This window comes from Neurospora crassa, linkage group VI (genome assembly GCF_000182925.2).
Source record: "Neurospora crassa OR74A linkage group VI, whole genome shotgun sequence".
Classification (NCBI taxonomy): domain Eukaryota; kingdom Fungi; phylum Ascomycota; class Sordariomycetes; order Sordariales; family Sordariaceae; genus Neurospora; species Neurospora crassa.
Genome location: NC_026506.1, coordinates 2,618,556 through 2,644,024, shown reverse-complemented (window position 1 = coordinate 2,644,024; position 25,469 = coordinate 2,618,556). Strand labels below are relative to the sequence as shown.

Sequence of the window (25,469 nt, the reverse complement as noted above, 5' to 3'; positions counted from 1 at the left end):
CATCAGCCTCCCCATCATCATCATAATGTTCAGACGCCGGTACCTAGGTACTTATCAACCCCAATCCTCGATATATTGGATCTGGTTGCCTTTCATGTCGGTAACCAATTGGTTGCCTACTGTAGCAGTGATAGCCGTCTCCATTGTAGGCTGTGTTCCAAAGTACAACAAACACCAACACTCGAGGTACCGTATATACCTACGGCATAGTAATGAGTTCACTGTTTGAATGGGATGGGTGAGCCTTTTCCCGCCCAGCCTGTCATTGCCCGTGCAATGACCGGACGGGCAGCAAGGTTCGCATGACAGCCCCCCGGGGCTCTGGAACGGGGCATCGGGGTTCCGGTTTTCATCCGGCGGGCAAGGGAGGCCTGGTCTCCCTCCCAATCGACTTTCGGGGGCGTTCTGGGCCTTGCAGAGGCGGGCATGGAACGATGGTCACTGGAGTGGTCGCTACAGATGGGAAAAATCCCACACAAGTCCGCTGCGGCCGCTGGGAAGAAATCCTTCTGAAATCTACCGTTGCCGCTTTCCGAGTCCCGACCTCGTGCCCGTGTAAACATTCTCCCCACCATTGGATACCGAAAGCTGGGGACCAAGTGGGGGGCAGAACGAAACTAACACCATTCAGCGTTTTCCCAATGCCGGTCGCAGCTCCATTCCATGTGTAAACGATTGATGCGACCCCCGTCTCGCGACAGCCGGGCAATCATGTCGGATCTCGAGTTGGGGGATGGGATGAACTGGTCGGATTTTGGGAACATGGAACTTCGTCCGTCAAGGTCCTCGAGATATTCCCATTTCTCAACATCGTTGTTTCGCGCTTCGTGATCCTACGCCGACGTGAACTTTCCAGGTCGCAGTCGCAGTCGCAGTCGCGTCGCCTATTCCTCCCAGTCGACGTCATTTCAAGATGCCCCTCCATCATTTGATGATTGGTACCTGGACCCCGCCAGGTGCCATCTTCACTGTCCAGTTCGACGACGAGAAGCTCACATGCAAGCTCATCAAGAGAACAGAAATTCCTCAGGATGAGCCGATATCATGGATGACCTTTGACGTATGAGAATCCATCATCAAATGTCCACGAGTACTGCGACTTTGCCTGCTCACAATGGAGATGGGAATAGCATGAGAGGAAGAACATTTACGGCGCTGCCATGAAGAAATGGAGCAGCTTTGCCGTCAAGAGCCCGACTGAGATTGTCCACGAGGCATCGCACCCCATCGGTGGTCACCGTACGTTACCAAAACTCCTATATCACGACCCAATGTTCTCGGACTAAATGACGTGTTTGTGTTTGTATACAGCCAGGGCCAACGACGCCGACACCAACACGCGTGCCATCTTCCTCCTCGCAGCCAAGCAGCCCCCCTACGCCGTCTATGCGAACCCCTTCTACAAGTTCGCCGGCTACGGCAACGTCTTCTCGGTCTCCGAGACCGGCAAGCTCGAGAAGAACGTCCAGAACTACGAATATCAAGAAAACACTGGCATCCACGGCATGGTGTTCGACCCGACCGAGACCTACCTCTACTCAGCCGACCTGACCGCAAACAAGCTCTGGACGCACCGCAAGCTGGCCTCGGGCGAAGTCGAACTAGTCGGCTCCGTCGACGCTCCCGATCCGGGCGACCACCCGCGCTGGGTCGCCATGCACCCCACGGGCAACTATTTGTATGCCCTGATGGAGGCCGGCAACCGCATCTGCGAGTACGTCATCGACCCGGCCACGCACATGCCCGTGTACACGCATCACAGCTTCCCGCTGATCCCACCGGGCATTCCCGATCGGGACCCCGAGACCGGCAAGGGCCTCTACCGCGCCGACGTGTGCGCGCTGACCTTTAGCGGCAAGTACATGTTTGCTAGTTCGCGGGCGAACAAGTTCGAGCTGCAGGGGTACATTGCGGGCTTCAAGCTCAGGGACTGCGGAAGCATCGAGAAGCAGCTGTTCCTTAGCCCGACGCCGACGAGCGGTGGGCATAGCAATGCGGTTAGCCCGTGCCCGTGGAGTGATGAGTGGATGGCGATTACGGACGATCAGGAGGGCTGGTTGGAGATTTATCGGTGGAAGGACGAGTTCTTGCACAGGGTTGCGAGGGTCAGGATTCCGGAGCCAGGGTTTGGGATGAATGCCATTTGGTACGATTAGATGGAATGCTGTTCTGTCGTTTTGATGAAGGAATGATGATGGGTGTACCCCCCGAAGGATGCGCAAGAGGTAAGTAGCGAAAGATGCGTTACATCAATGTGAGCCAGTAACAACATGCTTCTATCTATGATCATGACAATGAAGTAGAAAAGGATTGAACCTGTAGACCGCGAACGATGCAAGCTTGCAATTGGGAAGCAAGTCGTCCATTATTTCACTGCCAATTTTTCAGTCTTTGCTGTAGTGGTGAACCAACACAAAGCCGGGGCGTGGTTGACGAAGTTTGTCCCAAGAGCTATACCAGCCCACTGTGTCTGGTCTCCCGACGTATATAAATACATAGATCTGAAGTTTCTCTCATCACAAGGGATTGTAGTATAGTGGTCAGTACTTCTCGTTGTGGTTCTTTGTACACAACGATCCGAGAGGACCCAGGTTCGATTCCTGGCAATCCCACTCTTTTTGCGCATCATTGCATGAATGGTCCTGCCTGCTATCCTTTTTTTCTTTTTTCTTTAGGTGGTCTTTTCAGACCTTCTTGGTTTTTGTAAATATCTGCTGCTACTGGGAAACACCAAACCTTCAGGTAGGTTAGGGACAAGGTTGTGGTGGTTGAGTTGGTTTGTTCGTTAGTTTAGTGAAGGTTCCTGTGTCGAGCAGGCAAGTTTGGGAGCTCTTATTAGACTTCCAAGAGACAGAGAAAGTGTCCTCTGTTCGATGTGATATTGCAGAATGGTGATGTTTTGTGCCGTTATAGAAGCCTCGGTAACGTATCCTCTTATCCCTCTCTCCGTCTTCTTTAAGGCCTTCAAGGCTGGGAGGGATTAGTTTTACAGCGTTACTCAGGTCTGGATTGTCACTGTGAAAATGCATCGTGAGTGTTTGTAAACGGAAAGGGTAGGTGGTTTAGTTCCCGAAGGCTATGGTCGGTTCAGTTGTCACGCATCTCTAAAACCTATCTTTTTTTCAAATGTGTTTGTTGTATTACACCGGCGGACTGAAGGAAGGTTCGAAATTTGGAAGATGTGTTTCCGTCATTTGCCATGGCTAATATGCTACGCAGCACGTTCAATCGACAATGAGCTTTCTTTCAATAAAATGGAACAATGTGCGTTAACGTATCCCAGAGAACCACGTTGCATGATGACGGATTTGGGTTCCAGCAAAGATGAAGTATATATCGTCATCACTACTTTCCTCTCGATCAACCTTACTTCCAAAAAGCAGATGTCCCTCCATCCTCCCCTGATATCGAAACTACACAGCACACAACCCTCACTTGACCGATCCTTACTATGTAGCCGCCTGCCTATACGGCTCGTACTTAGCCGGCCCATGGGGATCATTCTCCGCCAGATCCGTCGACACAAAGTAATGGTCATGCTGCGAAATGCGACGCGCGCGCTCATCCTGCCTCGGCTTCCACCAGAGAAGATAGGCTAACGCTCCCGCAGCGGCCAAGACAGCGACCGGAATACCAACGCCTAGCCCAATCTTGAGACCGTTACTACTACTACTAGAGCCGCTGGAGTCACTGCCAACGTCTCCATTGGAACTTGCAATGGGTGGAGCAGCTGGCGTTGTCGTCGGCGCCAATGAAGAGGTCTCGCTGGAGGTTAGGGAGGTTGATGATGGGTCATCGGTTATCTGAATGGTAGTTCCTGATCCTGTGGCGGATGCTTTTACGGTGCTAACCCTCGTGGACGCGATGCTGAGTGATGGAGTTCCCGTGAATGTCGTGTCAGACACTTGTATAATGGTTTGCACCAGGCCGGCACTGATGGTGAATGCACTGCTATCTTCATCGTTTGATGAACAGTCACATTTTCCTTCGTTGAAGTCTGACGCACAGCAGAATCGGCCGTTTCCACAGGCAGCTAATTCGCCTTTGCGGTTCCCGTTATCTATTAAATGAAAGCAAGGTAGATGTCAGTCAGTTGTTGACAATGGCACTGACCGTCAGACAGCTTTGATTGGACTTACCAAGGCAAGCACTCCCGCAGATGTAGTTATTCCATTGAGGATTTGTACAAGCTCCTCGCTGCACCGCGCCCAGAGTCAAGTTGGGAAACGAGTTGCTTTCTGTCGTCGTAATGCAAAGCGCATTGCTGAAACATGTCCACCCTGCCGGACAACAAGAAGAAACTGGAGCGTTGAAGGCCTGGCAAGCAAAGTAGCCTGGTGCGAACTCGCCACCAGGAAAGTAACACGGCGCATTTGGGTCGGCTCGTACTTGTCGCGCTTCTGTCGCTAGGTACACAAGTATCGCGAAGAGGGAAGATGTAGTAGGAATCATTTTTGCGGGTTCGCGCATCGCTCTCTCTGGTCATCAGCAACCAGAACTTGTAGGAAACAACAACAACAAAAAAAAATGGACAATGAGGAGATTGACAGAGTTATCAGGAAAATACAAACTTGATAGAAGTAAAAACACACCCGTGGGCGCCACGACGGCCCGTCCATACTTATCAAGTGACCAGCAACACCATGAGGCTGGCAATTAGGTTATACCAGGGCCTGTTCAGCTCGACCTCCGCATCGATGTGACCCGTGATGGTGTCTCCAGAAGCGCTTTGAGTTGCTGAATGGGAGTTGATCCAAGCAAGCCACTTGGCTTGGCACGCTGCGGCATGGATGCTGCAGCTTTTCGGAGCTCAGTTGGTTCGTTGAATGTAAAGGGTTGGACTTTCGGTCCGGTTCCCTTTTCGTTGATAACAGGGTGCAGAATTTACTGTTGCTGCGCAGTTCGCTTCGAGGTCATCGGGACCGTCTGAGTGTCGTCGGCGGAAGTGAAGATAGAAATCCCACAAAATGTGATGAATATTGGAGTCGAAAGAGAAGCTCTCTCCGAGTTCGGGGCTAGCTACCTAGCTTATCCGTGGGTGCTCATGTTTAACATGGAAAGGACCCTGAACCGAGCCGTGTCATCATTGCTGTTTTGACGGGCATTCTCTCAAGAGTGGAGTGCCAAATCGAAAAAGAAACATCAAGAAATAGGTAAAGCATTTCATCAAAGTAAACAAAGATTTTGAGACTCTCATGTCTGCATTTGTGGAGATAGCGAGCGGTTGGTGGCATTGCGGGGAACCAATTGAAGTGGGAAAAAAGACAAAAAGGGCAGTCATACGTCAACAGCTTCGCCGCTACAGAATCAGTGCGGGGAACATTTGACAGCCAGAATCCCAAGTTCAACCACTCAACAACTTGGACTGAATACGTATTCCGGTTACGGATTGAAAATTCCCCGAGGTTTATCGATCCTCTCGCGGCTGTATGACTGTGGATAAGATCAAACAGCAGAAAAAGGCATCGTCCCATACTTTCTACTCCAAAATTCTCTTCGTTTTCTCCCTCATCGTCCTCATCCTGGCTATCTTCAGTTCCCGCATCTCCTTTCCCCGGCTTTCCCTCATTGCGAGCCATTTGACTGGCAGTGCCAACACAATCACAGCAACCAGCCGCTCAACCATTACAACTACATCTACACAGAAGATGGCCTCTTCCCAGTACGCAAAGGAGCTCGAGGTAGCTCAGCTCGCCGTCCAGCGGGCCGCCCGCCTCACCAAGCGCGTCTTCCACGAGAAGGCCAAGGGCACCGTTTCCAAGGACGACAAGTCCCCTGTGACCATTGGCGACTTTGGCGCTCAGGCGCTCATCATCAGCGCCCTCAAGGCCAACTTTCCTTCGGACGAGATTGTGGCTGAGGAGGAGGCCGCTCAGCTGCGCGAGGACACCCCCCTGCGGGACCAGATCTGGGAGCTCGTCAAGTCCACCAAGCTTGACGATGAGGCTGCCGAGCAACTCCTTGGCGGCGCCATCAAGGATGCCGACGCGATGCTGGAGATCATCGACCAGGGCAACAGCAAGGGCGGCGCCAAGGGCAGGATATGGACTATCGACCCCATCGACGGCACCAAGGGCTTCCTGCGCGGTGGACAGTATGCCGTGTGCTTGGGACTGATGGTGGACGGTGACGTCAAGGTCGGTGTTCTCGGTTGCCCGAACCTGCCTGTGGACGACGCTGCGCCGTTGGCTGCGGATATCGGCACCAATGCGACCGATGAGGGCCGGGGTGTCATCTTCTCGGCCGTTCAGGGCCAAGGCGCGACTAGCAGACCCCTGGGCACCGCCGGTCTTGCGGAGGGCAAGTCCATTGCGATGAAGCCTATTACAGAGATGTCCAACGCCAGCTTCTGCGAGAGCGTGGAGGCGGGTCACTCGGATCAGGGCGTGGCTGGACAGATTGCGCAGAAGCTCGGGATCACCAAGCCTAGTGTGCGCATGGATTCCCAGGCCAAGTACGGCTCTATTGCTCGCGGCGCGGGTGATATCTACCTCCGTCTGCCTACTTCCAAGTCTTACCAGGAGAAGATCTGGGATCACGCTGCTGGAGATCTGATTGTGCGTGAGGCTGGTGGTCAGGTTACCGACGTGAGTGGAAACCGCCTGGATTTCAGCGTCGGCCGCACGTTGGCTGAAAACAAGGGTGTCATTGCGGCGCCTGCTGCGGTCCACGACCAGGTCATCAAGGTCGTTCAGGAAGTTCTCGGGCAGCAGTAAAGCCTCGGTGTCATAGTGTACAGGTTATGGCAGGTATCGGGCCGTTATGAGGCCATGTGTGTGCCAAAAAAAATAATAGACTAAATGTACAATATTCCCCCCTTATCCTCATCAACAACCATATCAGCCACCAAAACCCACCGCGCGTCCTCTATTTGATCTTCTTCTGCTTCAACTTGATGGTCTCGCCGTTGACAAAGATACCCTTACCCTTGTAGGGTTCCGGTACACGCCACCTCCTGATATCAGCGGCGAAGGTCATGACCTGCTCTCTGTTGATGCCCTCAAGCAGGATTCTTGTCGGCTGCGGCGTGCTGGCCTTCATGCCCTTGGGAACGCCCATCTCGACGGGGTGGGAGAAACCGAGCTTGAGGCAGACGAACTGCTGGCCGGGGTATTCCTCCTTCTCGGGGCGGGTGTCGATTGTAGCTCTGTAACCGATACCGACCAAACGCAACACGGCCGTGTGACCTTCTGATACACCCATAATGAAGCGGTTGAGGTACGCCCATGTTGTTCCTGTTTTGTCCAAGAAAGATTCGAAATCGTCAGCTGACTGGCCGCCCGTAACTTTCCACATTCTCCAAGACAAGGAAGGTGTTTGCCATACCCCACATCTCTCTCTGCTCCTTCTCGTCCCGGTTCGCTACGCTGAGGGTCGCTCTCCTTGCCTCGGCGTCGTGGTCGATCTTGATGAAGTCGGGAATGTCCATCTCGAGTTGTCCTGTGAAAAAGCACACGCACACGTGCAACAAGTCAGCCAGCTGCTCTGCTCCCATCCTAGTCCCCTTTGCACTCTCGCGCAAACACCCATAAACAACGTTCTCTCTCGGGCCTCTCCCAGCCCATCTGTTGCGCCCGCTCCAGTTTCGTTGCGTATCCTCAAATAAAACACCCATCTGGTCCTTTTGCCAAGTCGATTTTACAATAGAACAAACTAACCCAACGGGCCCTGCACCGTAATCTTGCGCTTAGGCTGCTGCTTCCACTGCGTCATGTCGCGCTTGACGAAGGGCTCGCCAATGGTGATCTCGACGCCAGGAGGGATACTGAGCGGGGTGCGGCCGAGCTTGGACGGGCGGGTTGTCGTCGCGGAAAAGTTGCGCCGGGCGGCGGCACCGGCAGTCTGTTGGAAGGCGGGCACCAGGAAGCCGGGGAGTGTGACGACGGGAGAAGATGAGGAAGAGGCAACGGCCTCAAGGACCCTCCTTCGGCTTGGGGCGAACATCGTGGTGAGTGTCGTCGTCGTCGGCAGGGTGGTGGCCGTCGTCACGATGCGGAACCGGAATTGGCGAAGAGACGCGGCGCTCCAGTTCGGAGGTTCTGGCAGTCGCAAGGGCAGCACCGAGTCAATGGCAAGCCGGCCGGGTGGTGGGATGAACCGAGTGGATCTTCGGAGAGCTCCAAAAAATGTATCGGACCTGACGCGGCACAGCAATGCAGCTAGTGATTGGCTGTAAATACAACAGGGTTAGGGTCGTATCCGCATAGTCTCGCTGCTGCTATTCGCTTGGGCTAAGAAACAACGACGAACACCAACAGATGTTATTCCATCCGACATCATTCATCTCGAGTAAGAAATCTTCAAAAAGAAAATGGCACAGGGCGTGGAAGTGTAGAGTTTACTCGATGGAACATATTGTTTCACAATATTCAGATTGAATGTTGAATTAATCTCCCGTTCGACAATCGTCCAGCTTTCCGATGACGACTTTACGGATGCCAACCTCACGATAGTCATCACCACCCAGAACACCCGTCACGGTCGAAGTCTTCCAAACTGTCTCAAGCGAGCTGTTTGCACTTTCTCGATACCGGATGAAAAGATGCAGATTCCAGTGATGTCAAGACAAGTGGTCTACAGCCCAAATCTTTGTCTAGGCTCGCTTCTGTTGGAGAGGACAGCGTCACATCAGACGATTAAGAACCAGCAAAAGTCGAGCTCGGCAGACAATCACAGTCATATTCGATGCGAACTTCAAGTGAAGTCATTTCACACGAAACCTTTTCGCGGTTTCACAATCCTGTGATTCTTGTCCCGCTAAATTCAAGTCCGCTTCTCTTATCCTGGGCAGTCGCGATCGCCAACTTACCCTCATACACCTTCCTTCCTTCCCTCTCTTGAATCGCTCCTTCTCTTCAAAAACACCACAGAATTTTCAGTTGCATGGCCACAAACTTCGATCGCCAAAATTGCACTACCAATATTGCCAGAATCTCCATTTCTTACTGCCGAAGTCCCTTCGACGGCACTCTTCTGGACGCATCTGACTTTATCAGTATATCATCATCAGCCTGTCGCATTGCACTTACATGACAACTATGGCCAGGAAGCTTCTCTTCACGGCTCTCTGTGCCGTTACAGCTACACCTTCTCTGGCCTTTTCGTGGGGAGGTGAAAGAAAAGTGGCAGTTCGTAAGTAATATCAGAGCACTGCCTGCAGGGCTTGACTAATAATATGACCGCAACACAGCCGACCATCAAGTCAACATCGACCGCAACATCCAGCCTTCGGATCTGCTTCGAGCGTCCTCACGCCTACCAAATATCTACGCCGTCGCCCTAAGTGAACTTCAAGAACTCGAATCAGAACCGTTTTGCCATCGTGTGGCCGCCCGACTCCTAGTCAACAACTGCCAGCTGGTAGACGGAAAGAACGACGCCACAATCCTCACAGACACTGGTCGGCAAGTTCGCGACTTTGTTGATTCCTACGCTGCCAGTCTAGCGATATGTGATTTGGAGCGAGGCAGGTTCAATATCCCGGCGCAATGTGCCAAGTTCCGTGAACCGGCCCTGAGTCAGATTGCGATCCGGGACCAAGCACAACTCCACGTCAGCAGTCATGAAATCGATCACTGCCTGTCAGCCATGAAGTCGTCAGATGCTGCGTGGAATACGTGGATTAGTTATCGGCACAAGGCCTTGCGGTTCTGTGAGGCGGCCAGAGCGGATAATGAGAAAGGTATGGTATCTAGGTTGAGACGCACCGTTTCAGAGTCGTAGCTGACAGTGATTTACAGCACAAAACATTCTCCTCTATCAACGACTCACGAATGTGATGAAGAACCTTACAGAAGGCGTGGAAGCTCAGCTTCAGAAGCAAATGAATCGACTTGACCTGCGGACACAACAGTCCATGAAAAATCTCGACAACCTCACACCACAGATCGATAAACTGAGAGATGGGCTTGCCATGGTTCATGAATACTTGGCGACCGATGTTGAAGCAACACTCCGAAGGTCCTTTGCCTCCCTACACGACAGCCAACAACAAGCCGAAGACCTGCAGAAACTGCTCAACCTACTGCTTACTGGTGTTCTTGAGGGTCACTCACGAGTGGCCCATGCGCACGAACATGCCCTTCAACAAGTCTCCGTCCGAGCCAACGATGGCATTGGAGCCCTAGTTGCGGTGGTTGCCACAGCCGCAGCATCAACCACCGCCCTACAACAACAAATTGTAGGCCATCTTCCTGACAGTGACCGTCACTTACATCGTGTGACTAACCCTGGATAGGAACTCTCCAACCAACAAGCCGCCGCATTAGCCCTCCGTCAAGACAACCTCGAGCAAGGAATGGACCGCCTCCTCGCCGTCACCGAGACCCTAGCCACCAAATACGAGGACCAAACGCAAAGACTCCAACAAGCCTCCAACATCACCAACGATATCCTCGACATACTGGAGAACACCGCGGAAGCGGCATCGTCTGTGAACGAGTCCTTGTTGACCGGTGCTTCCTCGCGCAGCTGGTGGCCCTACATCGTTTGCCCTACCGCTTCTCTCGTCATGGGATCCTATGGCCTACCGCCCTCTGCTGTTCGCAACCTCGCACTCTTGGCGCTTGGCGAGGTGGCTGGGTTCATGATTTCGTCGTTTGAGCAGATTGCTGGTGCTTTGCAGTCTTTTGAGGCCCCTCTCTACTCGTCGGTTTGGGAAACGTCTGCAAACACGACTGCGTTGCCCTATGAAATATGATGCTAGTCTGGGGGTAATCTGAGGTGCATATATCCTTTAATCAAGAAGCGTGGAACCATATGCTTGGGATCTGTTCACACACGCTACATTTGGTGGTATCAATCTCTGGTCGTTGGGGGATGAGACAGGTCACGGTAACTCGGGTCAATCTAGGAGAGAAATGGGGGAAATAAGAGTCTGAAGATAGTCCTTCATCCATATGGGCAAGCGGCACATCTTAGGTTGCGTATAGTCGCTAGGAAAATCATTCGTATTTATTTCCCAGCAATTCGAGCAATGCACCGGCACTCAGCCTAGCATTTCAAGCAAGTAGACGCAAAAATTTAGGTGGCTGTTGTAGAGGCTATCGTCGTCTCCTTTCTCACAAGTCTGATTTAGTGCACCTAGGCAACAAATAATCAAGCAACGCCCCTATTCGTAACTGATGATCATCGCAGACATACTCTGCCTCCTCCAAACCTCAAACACCATAACCTACTCACAACACAGCAAACAACAGACTCCCAATAACCGCGGCCATAGCCGACATTCCCACCCCCAACCACTCCGCACAACTCCCACTCCTCTTGGCACGCATTGGGGCAGCGGCACTATCACTATCCCCATTAACATTTCCACTGCCACTCCCCCCATCAGCACCTTCCTCATCTTTAACCTCCCCAACCTGCTTCAAAACCCACACATCCCCCTTATCGTCATCTGTCATCCAGATCCTTTCTTGTCCATCAACTGCCAGCCCCACCGGCCTAAAACACTGCCCCGGACACTTGCTCACATCCCGATTCCACATGACGTCCACAAGACTGTTCGTGCTATCGCTGGCCTCTAACGGTTCCCCTTTACTTGTATCGAACCGCACAGCGGATAATTTGTACCCGGCGGGAGTAGAGCGGTCCCAGCTTCCGTGGAAAGAAATGTACGCTAGACCTAGACCTAGACTTTGATTGTCGTTGCCATTGCCATTGCTGAACTTGATGTCGAGAGGGGCGGTGTGCGCGGGGAAGGTGAGGCGGGGAGGGATGAAGTTGGTGGAGGAGCAGGAGGTGTCGGAGGTGGTGATGTTGATTGGTTTTGCTTGTGGGGAGGAGGAGGTGGAGGAGGAGTCGGAAGATGGCAAAAAGGGGATAGAATAGGGCGTTGAGTCGTGGGTGAATTGGGAGCCGGTTTTCAGGTCTCCTAACGAGGGGAAGGAAGGGGAGGCAGAGGAGTTGTAGAGGGCGAGACAGTAGGGGTAGCCGTGGTTTCCTCCTTGCTGTTGTCCTTGGTTGACAGAAGAGGATTGATTAGCGGGAGTCGAAGAGGGGAAGCGGAGAACACCATGGTAGTTCATCTCTTCTCCGGGACTGTCTTCGTGGATGTCCACGCCAAAGCGCTTAATACCATCCGCGCTGTTCTCGACACTGTAGATGCCGCCTGTGTTGGGCTCCTCGGCGACTCCGACCGAGTTACGCAAACCCCAGCCGATGGTCCAGCCTTCGCTGGGATAGTCGTATACTTTGCCGCCGCCGCCGGGTGTTCCTAGGTTGGGGTCGGAGATGTTGAAGGCTCGGATCTGTGAGATGCCGGAGGAATGGTCGGTGGCGCCGTTATCGATGTTGCTCCCGCTGCCGCGCGAGACGAGCAGGATTCCGGGCTGTTTGCGTGAGATTAGGAGCGTGCGGGTGGAGTGGCCGCCGCCCGCGTTAGTCATGTTGCTGATGAGCGTCTTGGGAGATTTCTCGTCGCTGACGCGGATGGCGTCTGCGTCATATGCCCAGCTGTAGACTGAGTTGGAAGAAGAGGCATAGAGGGTTTTTCCGTCGATGGAGAGTTGAATGCCGTGATTAAGCTGTTGTGGTTTTAGTCTTTATTTCATGTTGTTTTATAAAAAGGTGACGGCCGGTCAGGACGGAGAGCTCATCTTACATCACTCATCGACACAATTGTCGTGGTCTTCTCCACAGACAAACATGGCCATCCATCGTCCTTTATAGTCATGTGTGTGATCCCTTTACCAGCCTCAACGACCAGTAGCCTTCCATTCGAATCGACGATGACGCCTCTCGGCTTCTTGAGTCCGGTAGCCACGAGCCGGGCTTCGAAACCATTACGGACTACCGGTGCAGGATATGACGCAGGCACGGGCGCCGGGCATGTCGACGCTGCTGCTTGGACCGAAGTACCGGAGAGCCAGAAGAACAGAAAGGGCAACAACAGTGCCGTGGATTTCCAAGTGCACCAAAACATCTTGGATATCTATGTGTGGGTAGCTAAACTCCCATATAGCCCTGAAGCTACTGAATGACTGGCTGATATAGGTTTCCAATCTGGAAAGCTGTTGGTAGGAATTGGCTCAAGTTGGGAGGGTATCTGCGCAAAAAACACATGTGTAAGTCAGCCTCTCATCTAGGATTTATCTTCATGCCTGGCTGCAAGTGACGTGTTGTTGGTAGATTGCACAATAGGGTGATGGGAAGCCAATATACACCAAATTCGGCCGGTCTAGCTGCTTTTAGACAACAGGAGCGACGGAAGTTCTCCTATTTGGCAGATTCACAGTGTTCCCAACTGACCCGATGATGGAAATATGAAGAAGTTCTCTGTTGCTGTCGGACGGGGACAGAGTGGGCGAGTAACATCAAGTAAACCAACATGGACGAGCATAGACGACTGTGAACGGGCATGGCATTGCTGGTATGAAGAGAGGTAAATGTACCTTGAGGATTCTCTGGATCCTCCGTCGCAGAAAGTGATCGATTGGCAAGATACCCTTGTGGTTCCTCAACCAAATAGGTGTAGCGGTAAGGATGTTGTTGTACTTCGTTGTATTCAAAGATATGTCTGAAAGTTTGTAGAAGGTGATGTCATTTGCGTTCCAGACTCAGCTCGGGATGGAGGTGTTCTGCGTCGACTGACATTGGATGTTCCTGCCTTGACCCAGTAATAGGAGCGGGAGCAAAGGGTCGTCGGTCATCCGGAATAGGAAAGAAATATCTTGGCCTGCGCTTCAGATAGAACCTCAGCCACGCCATGCTACGGTTGAATTTCTGACGAATTGCCAGTTACAACAACCGATGAAGATGAGGGGAAGCATCATGTGCACAAACCATGTGTGAGGCATACCATGTCTCGAATTTCGGACACAAAATCCTCACTTGTGACCCCTTTAATCATAATGAAACAACATTTACAGACCAGGCATGAAGGTGTCCGTTTGCTGACTTTTCTGATTCTTCATCTCATTCTTCCTCCTCGCGGCCTTGACGCCTCTGAGCTCATCGGTCAGCGTCTCGATCAACCGCTCCAGGATCCACTCGGCCTCCTCTTGAGAGCTCATCAACGGACTCCTGCTGCCGACCCAACTCCACTTCGCCCGTTCTTTCCCCTCCAGTTCATCCTTACTGCTACGAAAATGAGCGTGAGGCTTTCGGTGCTTAGCTGCGTCGCTCTCGTCCTCTCCGATGAGCCGCAGGTACCATGCCCACTCCTGAAAAGTGTACTTCCGCGGAGGGTGGCTCTTGAGGTGTTGCATTACTAGCCCGATCTCTTCGATCAGCGTGAGGTGGTACTCGGCCGGATCCATGGGGCTTTGGGGCAAGTCCTGGCGTGGTATTGAGACGGCACGCGTCATTTCAGGAAGCTGAGGAGTTGAGTTCGAGTTCTGGTCGCACGGGTTCTCGTCATCCGTGTTTCCCATCTTCTTCGACCGGCCGTTCGATCCTTTCGTCCCTGACGTAGTAGAGGAGTCATCGAAGCGAACTGCTCGATCAGGACAATCGCCGCTGTCCTCTTCAGCTGCGTTACCTTCCACTCGCCTCTTATGACTCTCTTCGTTTCTTGCATTCTTCGCCTGTTTCTGCTTTATCAGACCCGTGTTTGCGCTTTCGGCATCAACGTCTGCTCGATCTTGAGCTTGCTCACCCTCGTCATCGTTCTCCTCGCTGCTGTACCTATGGCGCTGTGAAGCTCCATGTATTCCTGGGGGCGACTCCTCAATATCCTCGGTAAACAGCTTTCCATGGGAAAGGGCATTAAAGGTTGCCTTGAACTCGCTCTTGAAGCCCCGCTCGCTAGGAAGAATGGTAACGGTAGCCACTTTGTCCGTGGCATCTTTGATACCCTTCACGATGGTATCTCCTGCATTAGAGATCAGGACTGTCATAGTCGGAAGAGCGAGGAGTGCCCAAAAGACCCAAAAGGACTTTCCGGCGTTGGATACCGGTGTGATATCTCCGTATCCGATGGTTGTTAGACTAACATATGCCATGTAAAAAGTATCAAAGTAGGTCAATTGTTGATACTGACGTTCACACTCTTGAAAGACTTTGGCGCCCACGAGCCATAAGACCAACCAGGTGCTTGTAGAGATAGCCAAAGCTATCCAGCGATGCCTATGAGTCGCCTGCTTTTGAATCTTTCTCATCAGCTCAAATTCGGATTGTCGCCGTTGGAACTCGGTCAGACCAGAGCTGGAAGACAGTTCAGGGGAATCGGAATTTGCATCCCTTATGGGTGTAAGTATACCATCCTTTCCCTTCTTGGCCATTTTGCTTAACACGCGATGTCTGAGCTTTTCCACCATACGTGCATCAAGTCTTTTCTTGCCGCGCTCTAGCATCAAAGTGCGGATGGATCCAATAACGAGACCCAAGCTGATAATGCCGACCAGGGAGTACGGGAAGAGGAGAGCCCTTCCGAGAGTTGAGGTAGGGTAGTAATCGCCAAATCCCACGGTAAAGAGCGTCACGGCCGCCCAGTACACGCCATCGAGGTAGTTCCATCCTTCGGTGTTGGAAAAGATAAGGGCACCGATGAGGAGGTAGATGAGGAATGAGATGGTCTGTAGCATCAGTGTCCTCTGACTGGGTGTGAGCATGAAATCCTTTGCGTAGTGCCCCTGCTGAGATCCCCAGACGGTAGCTACCATGAGCGAAGCGACAACGAAGTACAGGACTGCGGCGTAGATGCCGTAAAAGTAAGCTTCAGACCAGATGAAGTCGTTGTTTTCCGGTCTCAGCGGTCCGGCTGTCGTACTTGCGAGGGCTATCAAGCATATGGATGAAAGGTACCATCCGACAATGGTGACGGGTTGAGCGACGGAGAACCGGAGTCTCCTGGTCATGTTAAGGAGTAGCGCCAGGTTGGAGCTTAGCGCGATGGCAAGTTGGACTGCATTGATAGCGATCAGCCAGGCTGGGTCTTTGATGAAGGTGGCGGTCTTGATGTCAGCCCCTTTGGTGTAATTCTGTCTCCATGGCCGGACTAGAGCACAGATACTGAAGGCGCTTGCAACGGGCCCAAGTGTGCCTGCGACCATGGGAAAAGCAGCCGAGGCAAACCACCATCGACTTGACAAAGTCCAGACCGTCAGTATATACTCGTATACAAACTGAGTACCCAAGGACGACTCTGATGTGACTTACCTGGGATCTCGATGGGCCTGGTCCTCTCCCATAAGCTTGGGAAGTGAGGCCTTGTACTGCGCATCGACCTCTTGAAGATGTTCCTCCACATTCTCACCACCAGCGTCCTGCATGTTGTCAGATAGGTAGTATTAATGCGATTATAAGAGAGATACAGTAAAAAAAAAAAGAAAGACAAAATGATGATAGTTGTAAAATGAAGTGTCATGGGGTACCGGGATGGGTTCCCCTATGGACGCTTGCTGTTGAATGTCATCGTCGAATTATCGTAGCATCACGGCGGCAAGGACGAAGCATGAATGAATGTCGGTGGTGGTTCATTGGGACTACCTAGGTAGGTACGGTAGTAAAGATATAAGACAAGTTGGTTTGATACTTTCCTGGAATAACCTGGCCAGCCCTTTCCAAGCTGAAAGAGAAATGTCGGGTTGTTTGTCACGTTGATTCCCGTCCCCATCCATCATATGACGTGCTGCCCTGGGCAAGAACATGTTCTGGAGGGCTGCGGTGATCGCTAAAAGCCAAGTTCTGCCAAGGTTTTAACGAGAGCTTGTTCTGTGGAGGGTCACATGGCCCCACTTTCCATAGAATTCAGCTGCCACCAGATGCCAGACAGTGATTTGCTGTAGGTACGTATCTCCATTTGTTTATGGTCGTCGTCTCTTAACAATTTCTGGCGGCAGCACAACACCAAAACAACACCCAGCTTTGATCGTGACATCAACGTTGACTATCCAGCTTGGCAAGTCATAACCTCCCATGGGGTATTCTTCTGCATCTAGAAAAGGAAAGAGACGAAGGGATAAGTTGGTGCTCCGACGAGTAAGAATTTCTCGTTCAGTGTCCAAGGCCTCTTACTCAGTTGTAAAATCGTGAAATGAGAAAGGGTCTGACAAAGAAACTATGCCAGAACTTCATCATACACTGGCAACTCCGTAGAAGATGTCCAGATGGACTCTAGCACTGAGACTTAGGCGCATCACCGTCGCTTTACCAAAATTTTCGCACCAGGCGTCCCATAGAAGATTCTACAGTAGCAGTCCCCCGTTTGAGCCTTCGATAGAACGCTATACTGTTCCATGCGCCTCTTCTGGTGAAATTACCGTCAGGTAGGTGGTCAACATAACATCAACAGTCTCCTTGGGAGCTGTGAGTGACGAAGGCCAATTTTAGACTGATATCTGTGGCTCAGTCTGTACAATGTCGCTGACCGGCCGCCAACCGATCCTTTAATCATCTGGATCCCGCCCTTTGCTGCTCGGGACGAGACTGACCCGAACTATCAACTCCCATCATGGCTTCACACATACTCGGCCGCTGTCATTCACTATAGATGGTCTGGCTTATACGACGACAGACCACAGCCAAAACTCAAGCCAAAGATTGAAGAGCCCGATTTTGACGATGAAGGATATCAATCGAGCGAGACGCCTAATAGCAAAGAAGAAGAGCGACTACCCAAGGAAGAGGAAGAAGATATCAGCATAACTCCCCTTCACTGGCCCACCCCTATCCACGACGTTCTCTTTGGCTACTCCTGGATCATTCAAAACCTCCAACCAAGATACCCCAAACGCAAAGACGTCTACATCTGCGGCTCCTACCTTGGCGCCAGTCTGGCCGCCGGGCTGGCTCTCACCGAGTCGTACCCACACGCGCGCATGGCCGTACGCGGTCTCCTCGCCTACAACGGCATCTACGACTGGACCACTTTCTTGCCTGACCACCCGATCCACCGGCCCAAGGGCGACGACCGCATCCTTATCGAGGAGCAGCTGCACAAGCTGAACCGCGACCTCGACAAAGATGCAGGACCGGCTGCCACCTCACCCATCATTGCCCATTATCAGCGTCGGCTCGAAGATCTCTTTGGCTCGCCGTCGGGACTGTTTGACAGCTTTGCTAGCGCTTGTCTGTTTTTCCACACGGCGGGACTTTTTGTTCCGACGACTTTTGATGAGAAGTATGTTCCTGAATGGCTTTTTCCGCCACCTCCAGGGCCATTGATTACCGGTGCCGGTACCGGCGCCAATGGTGTCAGCAGCGGCGACATCAACGTCCCCGCGGACGTCCCCAGCGAACCCCACGACCCATTGACTTCCCCCTCTACTCCCCCTCCTCACCAACCTCCGGCTCCGTCGCCCCTCCCAGCCAGCCAAAACCCCACCGACGACCTCGATCCCGACAACTCGGAGCACTCGGAGCACTACCGTATGCACATGTCGATGATCAACGACGCCGAAGGCGAGCCGGACGAGGTAGCGGCCGAAGACATGCTCCAACAAACTCTCAAGGTAGAGATTCTACCTGGCAAGTTCCCACGTAAGAGCTATGTGCATTTCCCGCCGAGGCACTCCATGCTTAAGCTGCCGGATACGTTATTGTTGTATGAGACGCCGTCGGCGGAGTTGCCGTTCAAGTGTGATGCTTTGGCGAAGATTGGGTCGTCGGAGGGGGGGAAGGATGATGGGGTTGTTGATGCCGCGGCCCGGAACAGAAATCAAAAGGGACTTAGTGGTGTTCAGAAGCAGAAGCAGAAGAAGATAAAGGGGGAGGAAGAAGAAGAAGAAGAAGAAGGCCAGGGAGAGAAATACGAAGAGGGCGACTCAGCACAAGGCGAAGCAGAGGAAAAGAAGAAACCCCGCCCTCGTCTCAAAACGCGAAAACACCGCAAACCCCCGGTCGCCATCACCGCTGGCGAGAACAGCTTCCGCACGCAAGCGTACGAACTGGCGCTGCTGATGCAGCGGAGCATTGAGATGTTGGAACTCAAAGAGCGGCGGAAGTGGGACGAGGATTACTTGATCGACCTCCACCACTGGGAGCTGGAGGCGGCGAGGAGGGTCAAGGTGGCGGACGTGGGCGTGGTGGACGATCAGGACATGGCGATTGGCGATTTGGAAGGTGTTGGGGATCTGGATGAGAGGGGAAGGGAGATTGTGTTGGGATGGTTGGAAGAGAAGATGGATAAGGCGCGTTGATGACTTGGGAGGTGGGATGTACTGGGTCAAATGTACTCCCCGTAAGCCCGAGGTAATGTGATAGTGTAAGATAAAACTCGGTATGATCTCTTCATTGTCCCGAGCGGTTCATGTGAAGCCAACCTGGATATGTTCTTGTGAAACCGAAGGTAAGCCTGCTCCTTTTCGCTGGCCTCCCTTATTTATTACCCGATAACGCCCACTCTGGATGATGAGTAGATATCCTACCTACCAATATTATGCTAACGCTCGCCACCCATCATCATCATAACGTGACCGAATTCCCATGTGATTTTACTCCTCAATGGTCTTGACGTTCTCCCACTCGCCCTTAAGGTTCTCCTTCCATAGTGTGACCTTGTTGTTGTCACTGCTGGCGGCCAGCACGTTTCCGCTGAGCGACCAGCTAACGCGCCAGACGGCCGCATCAAAGTTGAGAACCTTGCACTTCCACTCGCCCGGGTTCGCCGCGTCACTCGTCCAGATGCGCACCGTCTTGTCCTGCGAGGCGCTTGCGATATAGCTCTTCTGAAGCACAGTCGGGCTCCACGCAACGTCGCGCACCCAATCTGTATGACCCGCCAGGGGCTCGCGCTCGAGCTTGTATCCGTTGGTCGCGGGGTCGAAGGTCCAGATCTTGAGCAGGTTGTCGGAACCGCCAGTCACGAAGCGTCTGTTGCCCGTCGAGCCGGGGCCGGGGTTGCTGCTGACGATGCTGCCGGGGGTGGTGGCGGGGGCCCACGAGACCGAGTTGACGCCCAGGCCATGGGCGTGGAAGATGTTGTGCTCCCAGCTGTTATCCTTGAATTCGAGAACGCTGACGTTGCCGTCCGAAGAGGCGCAGGCCAAGAGGCATCCGGCTTCGTGGGGAGACCAGGACACGATGTTGACGCTAGCCTTGTGTAGGGCGAAGTCGAAGATGCGCTGCCAGCTGCCGGCTTGCTCGCGCCAAATGAGAACCTTGCCGTCGTAGCCTGCCGAGGCGAGGATGTTGCCGTACTTGGGGTGCGCCCATGCTACGGACCAAACTGCGCCATCGTGTCTGTCGGAAGAAGGGAGGTTAACCCATTGTCCATATTGTTTGGTGACTGTAGCCCATCGCAAACATACCCCTTCAATGTCTCAACAAGTCGCTGTGATTCGCCCTCGATCTCGAAGATCTTGATGGTGCGATCCGAGGAGCATGTCGCTAACCTCCTGCCGTAGTAGTCGAGAACTGCATCGTGCTGCGAGGGTCGGTTAGAAACAGAGGGATGGTTGTCGGGAAACGTCGAGGGGGCGATGTTCAGCGTACAATCATATCATCGTGGCCAGAGTTGGCGATAACCTGTGCGCCTGCGGTCTGTCATTGTCGCGATAGCTTCATGTTAGTGGATAGGTAGCCAAGTAAGGGGGAGGGACGCCGCCGGCAGCTTTGGGGGTGTAAGAGGACGTACCATGTTGATTAATTATGGAGTATTGAAGATTGTGGAAAAGACAAATAGATTTGTATGGAGTTGTATTTGCGTCCTTTGGGTGATGAATGAATTCAGACTGGAGTTATAAAGTACACTACTCAGAGTAGTAGAAAGGAAAAAGGGCCGTCGTTGGGGATTCAGTTGCTGTTAAGTTGGATCACCACGGACGGGCATTGGGAATGGAAGCTGCAAGCTACAGGCAGTGGACGCCCAGGCGACACGATAGGTGAACCCGTCTTGCTGCGCTGGAGCTTCCACTTGACGCTTGCGCAGTGATCCCTGTCGAGCGATGTGGTCCAGCTGGCAAGAAGTCAAGGTGAGCAAGGTGAGCAAGGTGAGTGGAGCCTTTGTCGGTTTCCTCGTAGGCTCACCGTGGTGTGACGTTATTGTAACCAGGTCGGAGGCTCGAAGTGGACTCTTGTTGAGACAACCAAGGTGGGGCAGGTGAGGCAGGGGCCCGTTGACGACCCCACGCGTCGCCTGGGCTCTCCCGTCCCGCTGTAAAAGTCCACTGAACATGCCGTGCACATGATAGCGTGTGAGCGCATGGCTACCCCGACGGGAATTTCGCCAGTGCCGTGGCAGCGTTCACTCCCGTCACAAAAAGTTGGGATGGAATCTCACTCAACCAGACCTGACCATTTTGACCCTTCTTCCAGAATTACTTGTTCAAAATCAGCGACGCTTTTTGTTTGCTTGCTAAAAGGATTTCTTTACACACAGTAATCAGTCGCGTCCTTTTCGTGGTATTAGGTCCGGCGTTGTTTACTCTTTTTTTTCTCGTTTCCATCTTCCCCCCTCTCCAACTACTTTTCTCCAAATACTTAGCGTTGAAGACTTGAGATACCGGCGGGTTCGGTGACTACTATCGCGCTGTTCAAAGAACCTCGGCTTCTACTTTCGCGCCACTAATCTACATTACTTACAACTTACAACTCTCCTTTCGCTCACTCATCCAAGTCTTCCTCGCTCTACAATAATTATATACTCTCTTCAAGGACATTTCGTTCCTCACTCTTTATTTATAAAACCTTCTACTTTTGTAATTTCTTTCTCGAAACTTACCGTCACCCGCGCTTCTCGCCTTTTTGCTTCCAACAAGTCAAACCTCGCTCAACATGTCTGACAGCATGTGCGGCCCGTCCAACGGTGCCAAGAACCTTCTTGCGCACGCTGATCGCGACCGCACTCTTCACCAGGACCGCCTGGTCAACTCGCCCAACTCGGCTGCCGGTGCTGTATGATATGATCGCTTTCTTTTGTTTTGTCTTGTCGTAGAATATCCAGCGTAACTCGGTGCTAACAACCCATCCAGTCCTTCAGAAACCGCCCCTCCTTCGCTGCTGATGGTGCCTTTGAGACCTTTCAGCAAGCCCCTATGCTCGACGCCCCGGGTCCTTCCCTCGGCCTTGCGAATAATACGTTCCTGAACAACCCAGGCGTCCCGGCTTTTCATGCTGGTCCAGCGCCTGGTGTCTTTGGTCATGCGGTCGGAGGTGCGCCGGCTACGGCCAGTCCCATGCACTCCTCCCGTGCCGCTGCCCACGGCTGGGTCGACCAGTTCGCCAGCATGCAGCTCCGTCAGGACACAGCTCACGCGGCCCCGGCCATGTCACCTCAAGCCATGCCGGCAGCCATGTCTACTGCAACCCACAACTCCATGATGGGCTTGCAGGACGACCATATGGCCTACAACACTCGCCAGTTCGGCGGTATGGGAATGGGTGTGGGTACGGGAATGGGAATGGGAATGGGATTGTCCATGGACGATCCTTTTGTCATGCATGGCACAGCCACGAACAACTTCACTCATCAGCAGCCTCAGTTCGGCCTCAACGACCACGTCGAGTCGGCACTTGACATCGAAGCCTTTAACAAAGCCTTTGGCGAGTACGACGAGTCTTCCTTTGAGCAAGAACTTGCTGAGTGGGCCGAGAAGGAAAAGGCCGAGAAGGCTCAGCAAGCTCAGCAGGAGTTTGAGGCTGCCGAGGCCGAGTGGATGGCGCAGCACGGTCCGAGCGCCGAGAACAACACCAAAGTCGGCCCCCCCACCGACGAGGAAATGGCCACTATCGATGCTGATCTGGAGAACCTCGCTGAAGAGATGGAAGCCAAGGAAGAAGCCGAGGCTCGTCGTCGCGAGGGCAACGAGGAGCTGGCCAAGGCAGCCAACGCCATTTTGACCTCGGTCGCCGACAACCAGTCCGAGAAATTTCAAAAGTCGACTTTCCTGGATTTGATGCGTCGCATCGGCAACAGAGAGGTCGAGGTCGACGGTGATAAGCTTGTCGATGTGGCGACTGGCGAGCAGGTTAGCACTAGCCCTTCCGACTTTGGCCCCAACGACGATGTCTCTGGCTCTTTGGATGCGAACGACAAGGGCATAGCTTCCGCTGAGCCTGCTTCTTCCGCTTAAGTTTTCGGCACCTCAAAGTCGAGGATACCGTGTTTCGACCTTGGCTCACTGCTGGTTAAATCGAATCACTGTATGGGGACTGGGACGACCAGTTTGTTATCATTGCAGGCGCGACATCGTATTGTTACATGATTTCTCACTTTTGTTACGGCTTTATTACGGTTTAGGGGACATCGACACGATGTCGTGTCGAGCATTCGATTTTGTTGCTGCGCATTTCCGAGCATGGACTGGTTTCCAAGGGACGTATTTTCACATTGCTGGGATAGAAGGAAAGGGTTTACATGAATATGGAACTGTTTGGTACGAAAAGGATTTGCTTCAGTCATGGCTTGGGTCAGGTTCCGATACCAAGGGTTTGGGCATGGCGTTCAAGAAGGCCACAGGAGGCTAGGCAGGCGCATGGTTCATACTTTCTCTCACTACTTGTTACATGTCAGCATTGTTTCGGAGTATTATTACTATTACACCGGCGTAATAGGCATTTGTTATTGTACTATAATTATTCTCACAACAACAAGCAGGAGGCTTATCATTCTCATATTAGCGTGGATTCACATAACTGATACTGACACGTGTGAATACCTCGGACTGGAATTTTGGTTACTGATTTTGCTTCTCGTCGAGTCGCCATTCCCGGCCAAGTGAGCGGAGGGGCATGGAACTCGTGGGGTCCCGTGTGCCGACTGTCCAGTCGGGATGCCGCCGTGCGGGGGTGGGGCTTCCCCGGACGGGATCGCCATTCGGCCACGGGTGGGATGCTGGAATGATGCCATGCCGGGACCCCATAGCGTGGCATTTAAACGACCGCCATTATTTGTCATCCGTATTGTCACCTTCGTAATGCTTACTCATGAGAGAATCACGTCGATGAAGCTATTCGGACACCATATTTGACTTCAACTTGACCCTAACATAGTTCTCACCTATTTACTTCAGTTCACATCCGAGTTGACGCAGTACCCTAAAATTCAATTTAGAATCAACCCCGACCAGCTCACCCCAAACCCATTCAGCCAGAGACTCTAGACTCTAAACTCCTAAAACAAACAACAACAACATGCCCTCTCAAAGACCAACTTACAAATCCCCCCTAGAAGGCTACGAAAATGCCCCTCCCCTCCCCACCGAAAAGGCCGAAGACGGCAAGAGCCTCCTCAACAACCAAACCGGCGTGCTCAGCAGCGCCTACGAAAAGTTTCCCGAGCCTCTAGATAACGGGCGACGAGGTGCCTTGTACGAGCCTATACCCCCCTCGTTGCCTTTTCTTTCCCTCTTTCCCTTCTCCCTTTGTAAGTTCACTAACACTCCCCAAAGCGACGTCCACATCTATCACCTCCCCAACCACCCCGCCCAAGCCCGCTACGCTGCCGAGCTGCACTCCCGCATCAGACACGAGTTCCCCGAGTTACGCATCTACACCTTTTGGAGCCAACCCGTCGGTCCTCACCCGATTGGCATGTTTGAAGTGAACATCTTTACGCCGGCGCAGCTTGGTGCCTTTGTGGGCTGGTTGGCGGTCTGGAGAGGACCGTTGAGCGTGTTGATTCATCCGAATACGACGGAGAAGACCATTAGTGAGGGCGGAGAGATCAGTGAGGCGGAGAAGGAGGCGAGGAATCATACGGACAAAGCGATTTGGATGGGGGAGAAGGTGGTGCTGAATACGGATATGTTTTGGGAGGTTATGGATCGTTGAGCATCAAGGGGATTCATTTTCGAAGTAGGGAAGAAGGAGGATACCCTGGGTAGAGAACGGTTGGGTACCTATGTGATCTCTATATCAGAGAGTGATGAGATAAGATGCCTTCTCTACCGGGAAGTTTTTGGGTTGGAGATGAAAGCGTCAATGGGAGGGAAATGTTTTGAAAGGATGACAAAAACCTTGATTCGACCACTCATTGTCTGCGATCAGTTATCGTGTCACTGAGTGAATGAACCGGGTGATAAGGTTTTTCTAAGATCCCGATAATTCGATCCTATACTTCACATACCGTAGATACTTTCACCTTTCTAGACAATCATTGTTTGTTAGATACCGTCCCTAACTAAATATACATACCGAGACGAACAATACCTTCGCCTGCCTATCGGCTTGTCCCATCTTCAGCCCACCGCAGTTTACTTGACATGGAGTGTAGTACTCACTTAACCGCGCTGAACCACCCATACATAGGCACTATACCGTGGCGTTCCTCGGCACCCCTTAAATCATATCAAAACCGCCCGGGCTCCATGCGCCATGCGTCACATGGCTAAATAAAAACCTCTTCTCCAAGCCCTCTCTCTCCAAAACTTTCCTATTTGGGCACGTTAATCTGATTGCTGTGTGTAACGCCTCAAGCGCGTCTGTTGTCGTGTACAATCAAGTTTGAAAGGCATCGTGGACGACTTTGTTGATCCTGTCCCTTTTGAGTATGTGTAGGGTATAATCGTTCCGTCTTACCTCTTGGTTTGTATGGCATGGAACATCGACCTGGTCGAATGGGTGTGATTGAGGTTTAAGCTTGGTCT

At 52.5% G+C, this 25,469-nt stretch overlaps 11 protein-coding genes and 1 non-coding gene across 12 annotated transcripts; 7 read left to right on the top strand and 5 right to left on the bottom strand.

The window, feature by feature from the left end:
* Positions 1-544: 544 nt before the first annotated feature.
* On the top strand, positions 545-2,365 carry cmc (carboxymuconate cyclase). Its single transcript, XM_952593.2, has 3 exons — positions 545-1,060; positions 1,131-1,239; positions 1,312-2,365. Exons 1-3 carry the CDS (start codon positions 914-916, stop codon positions 2,154-2,156), a joined length of 1,101 nt encoding a protein of 366 aa, XP_957686.1. The 5' UTR covers positions 545-913; the 3' UTR covers positions 2,157-2,365.
* Positions 2,366-2,522: 157 nt separating this feature from the next.
* On the top strand, positions 2,523-2,612 carry NCU15390. Its single transcript has one exon. It is a non-coding gene; the product is annotated as a tRNA-His (tRNA).
* Positions 2,613-3,322: 710 nt separating this feature from the next.
* On the bottom strand, positions 3,323-4,679 carry NCU04070 (hypothetical protein). Its single transcript, XM_952592.2, has 3 exons — positions 4,572-4,679; positions 4,140-4,474; positions 3,323-4,060 (listed from the first exon to the last, which is right to left on the bottom strand). The coding sequence occupies exons 2-3, from the start codon at positions 4,468-4,470 to the stop codon at positions 3,450-3,452; spliced, it is 942 nt and encodes a 313-aa protein (XP_957685.2). The 5' UTR covers positions 4,471-4,474; positions 4,572-4,679; the 3' UTR covers positions 3,323-3,449.
* A 633-nt stretch (positions 4,680-5,312) lies between these two features.
* On the top strand, positions 5,313-6,863 carry NCU04069 (3'-phosphoadenosine 5'-phosphatase). The gene has a single exon (XM_952591.2). It carries the CDS (start codon positions 5,430-5,432, stop codon positions 6,714-6,716), a length of 1,287 nt encoding a protein of 428 aa, XP_957684.2. The 5' UTR covers positions 5,313-5,429; the 3' UTR covers positions 6,717-6,863.
* NCU04068 (mitochondrial 54S ribosomal protein YmL16) lies at positions 5,323-8,129 on the bottom strand. Its single transcript, XM_952590.3, has 3 exons — positions 7,659-8,129; positions 7,327-7,440; positions 5,323-7,235 (listed from the first exon to the last, which is right to left on the bottom strand). The coding sequence occupies exons 1-3, from the start codon at positions 7,942-7,944 to the stop codon at positions 6,868-6,870; spliced, it is 768 nt and encodes a 255-aa protein (XP_957683.3). The 5' UTR covers positions 7,945-8,129; the 3' UTR covers positions 5,323-6,867.
* A 909-nt stretch (positions 8,130-9,038) lies between these two features.
* NCU04067 (hypothetical protein) lies at positions 9,039-10,894 on the top strand (the record flags this gene model as incomplete). Its single annotated transcript, XM_952589.2, has 4 exons — positions 9,039-9,132; positions 9,191-9,682; positions 9,741-10,180; positions 10,238-10,894. 4 exons carry the CDS (start codon positions 9,039-9,041, stop codon positions 10,697-10,699), a joined length of 1,488 nt encoding a protein of 495 aa, XP_957682.1. The 3' UTR covers positions 10,700-10,894.
* Positions 10,895-11,013: 119 nt separating this feature from the next.
* On the bottom strand, positions 11,014-13,490 carry NCU04066 (hypothetical protein). The gene is made up of 3 exons (XM_952588.3): positions 13,395-13,490; positions 12,605-13,048; positions 11,014-12,527 (listed from the first exon to the last, which is right to left on the bottom strand). The coding sequence occupies exons 2-3, from the start codon at positions 12,923-12,925 to the stop codon at positions 11,178-11,180; spliced, it is 1,671 nt and encodes a 556-aa protein (XP_957681.3). The 5' UTR covers positions 12,926-13,048; positions 13,395-13,490; the 3' UTR covers positions 11,014-11,177.
* Positions 13,491-13,764: 274 nt separating this feature from the next.
* On the bottom strand, positions 13,765-16,584 carry NCU04065 (potassium channel protein). Its single transcript, XM_952587.2, has 2 exons — positions 16,102-16,584; positions 13,765-16,026 (listed from the first exon to the last, which is right to left on the bottom strand). Exons 1-2 carry the CDS (start codon positions 16,212-16,214, stop codon positions 13,866-13,868), a joined length of 2,274 nt encoding a protein of 757 aa, XP_957680.2. The 5' UTR covers positions 16,215-16,584; the 3' UTR covers positions 13,765-13,865.
* Positions 16,585-16,838: 254 nt separating this feature from the next.
* On the top strand, positions 16,839-19,082 carry NCU04064 (hypothetical protein; the record flags this gene model as incomplete). The annotated part of the gene is made up of 3 exons (XM_952586.2): positions 16,839-16,923; positions 17,012-17,210; positions 17,294-19,082. The coding sequence occupies exons 2-3, from the start codon at positions 17,044-17,046 to the stop codon at positions 19,080-19,082; spliced, it is 1,956 nt and encodes a 651-aa protein (XP_957679.2). The 5' UTR covers positions 16,839-16,923; positions 17,012-17,043.
* On the bottom strand, positions 19,031-20,743 carry NCU04063 (protein transporter sec-13). The gene is made up of 4 exons (XM_952585.3): positions 20,519-20,743; positions 20,377-20,424; positions 20,193-20,308; positions 19,031-20,124 (listed from the first exon to the last, which is right to left on the bottom strand). Exons 1-4 carry the CDS (start codon positions 20,519-20,521, stop codon positions 19,377-19,379), a joined length of 915 nt encoding a protein of 304 aa, XP_957678.2. The 5' UTR covers positions 20,522-20,743; the 3' UTR covers positions 19,031-19,376.
* Positions 20,744-21,134: 391 nt separating this feature from the next.
* On the top strand, positions 21,135-23,523 carry pex20 (peroxin 20). The gene is made up of 2 exons (XM_952584.2): positions 21,135-21,777; positions 21,855-23,523. The coding sequence occupies exons 1-2, from the start codon at positions 21,658-21,660 to the stop codon at positions 22,953-22,955; spliced, it is 1,221 nt and encodes a 406-aa protein (XP_957677.1). The 5' UTR covers positions 21,135-21,657; the 3' UTR covers positions 22,956-23,523.
* A 249-nt stretch (positions 23,524-23,772) lies between these two features.
* On the top strand, positions 23,773-25,042 carry NCU04061 (hypothetical protein). Its single transcript, XM_952583.2, has 2 exons — positions 23,773-24,191; positions 24,273-25,042. The coding sequence occupies exons 1-2, from the start codon at positions 24,016-24,018 to the stop codon at positions 24,652-24,654; spliced, it is 558 nt and encodes a 185-aa protein (XP_957676.1). The 5' UTR covers positions 23,773-24,015; the 3' UTR covers positions 24,655-25,042.
* Positions 25,043-25,469: the final 427 nt, after the last annotated feature.

Bases quoted from the DNA above. Each gene is read 5' to 3' on its own strand.
- cmc (XM_952593.2), top strand. From the start codon at position 914: ATGCCCCTCCATCATTTGATGATTGGTACCTGGACCCCGCCAGGTGCC. The intron at 1,061-1,130 runs GTATGAGAATCC...AGATGGGAATAG, and splicing joins TATCATGGATGACCTTTGAC to CATGAGAGGAAGAACATTTA. The intron at 1,240-1,311 runs GTACGTTACCAA...GTTTGTATACAG, and splicing joins GCACCCCATCGGTGGTCACC to CCAGGGCCAACGACGCCGAC.
- NCU04070 (XM_952592.2), bottom strand. From the start codon at position 4,470: ATGCGCGAACCCGCAAAAATGATTCCTACTACATCTTCCCTCTTCGCG. The intron at 4,061-4,139 runs GTAAGTCCAATC...TTCATTTAATAG, and splicing joins CTGCGGGAGTGCTTGCCTTG to ATAACGGGAACCGCAAAGGC.
- NCU04069 (XM_952591.2), top strand. From the start codon at position 5,430: ATGACTGTGGATAAGATCAAACAGCAGAAAAAGGCATCGTCCCATACT.
- NCU04068 (XM_952590.3), bottom strand. From the start codon at position 7,944: ATGTTCGCCCCAAGCCGAAGGAGGGTCCTTGAGGCCGTTGCCTCTTCC. The intron at 7,441-7,658 runs GTTAGTTTGTTC...GCTTTTTCACAG, and splicing joins TACGGTGCAGGGCCCGTTGG to GACAACTCGAGATGGACATT. The intron at 7,236-7,326 runs GTATGGCAAACA...TGGACAAAACAG, and splicing joins GGAGCAGAGAGAGATGTGGG to GAACAACATGGGCGTACCTC.
- NCU04066 (XM_952588.3), bottom strand. From the start codon at position 12,925: ATGTTTTGGTGCACTTGGAAATCCACGGCACTGTTGTTGCCCTTTCTG. The intron at 12,528-12,604 runs GTAAGATGAGCT...AAACCACAACAG, and splicing joins CAATTGTGTCGATGAGTGAT to CTTAATCACGGCATTCAACT.
- NCU04065 (XM_952587.2), bottom strand. From the start codon at position 16,214: ATGCAGGACGCTGGTGGTGAGAATGTGGAGGAACATCTTCAAGAGGTC. The intron at 16,027-16,101 runs GTAAGTCACATC...GACTTTGTCAAG, and splicing joins CAGGCCCATCGAGATCCCAG to TCGATGGTGGTTTGCCTCGG.
- NCU04063 (XM_952585.3), bottom strand. The intron at 20,309-20,376 runs GTACGCTGAACA...CGACCCTCGCAG, and splicing joins CTGGCCACGATGATATGATT to CACGATGCAGTTCTCGACTA. The intron at 20,125-20,192 runs GTATGTTTGCGA...TTCTTCCGACAG, and splicing joins CTTGTTGAGACATTGAAGGG to ACACGATGGCGCAGTTTGGT.
- pex20 (XM_952584.2), top strand. From the start codon at position 21,658: ATGTCTGACAGCATGTGCGGCCCGTCCAACGGTGCCAAGAACCTTCTT. The intron at 21,778-21,854 runs GTATGATATGAT...CAACCCATCCAG, and splicing joins CCAACTCGGCTGCCGGTGCT to TCCTTCAGAAACCGCCCCTC.
- NCU04061 (XM_952583.2), top strand. From the start codon at position 24,016: ATGCCCTCTCAAAGACCAACTTACAAATCCCCCCTAGAAGGCTACGAA. The intron at 24,192-24,272 runs GTACGAGCCTAT...CACTCCCCAAAG, and splicing joins AACGGGCGACGAGGTGCCTT to CGACGTCCACATCTATCACC.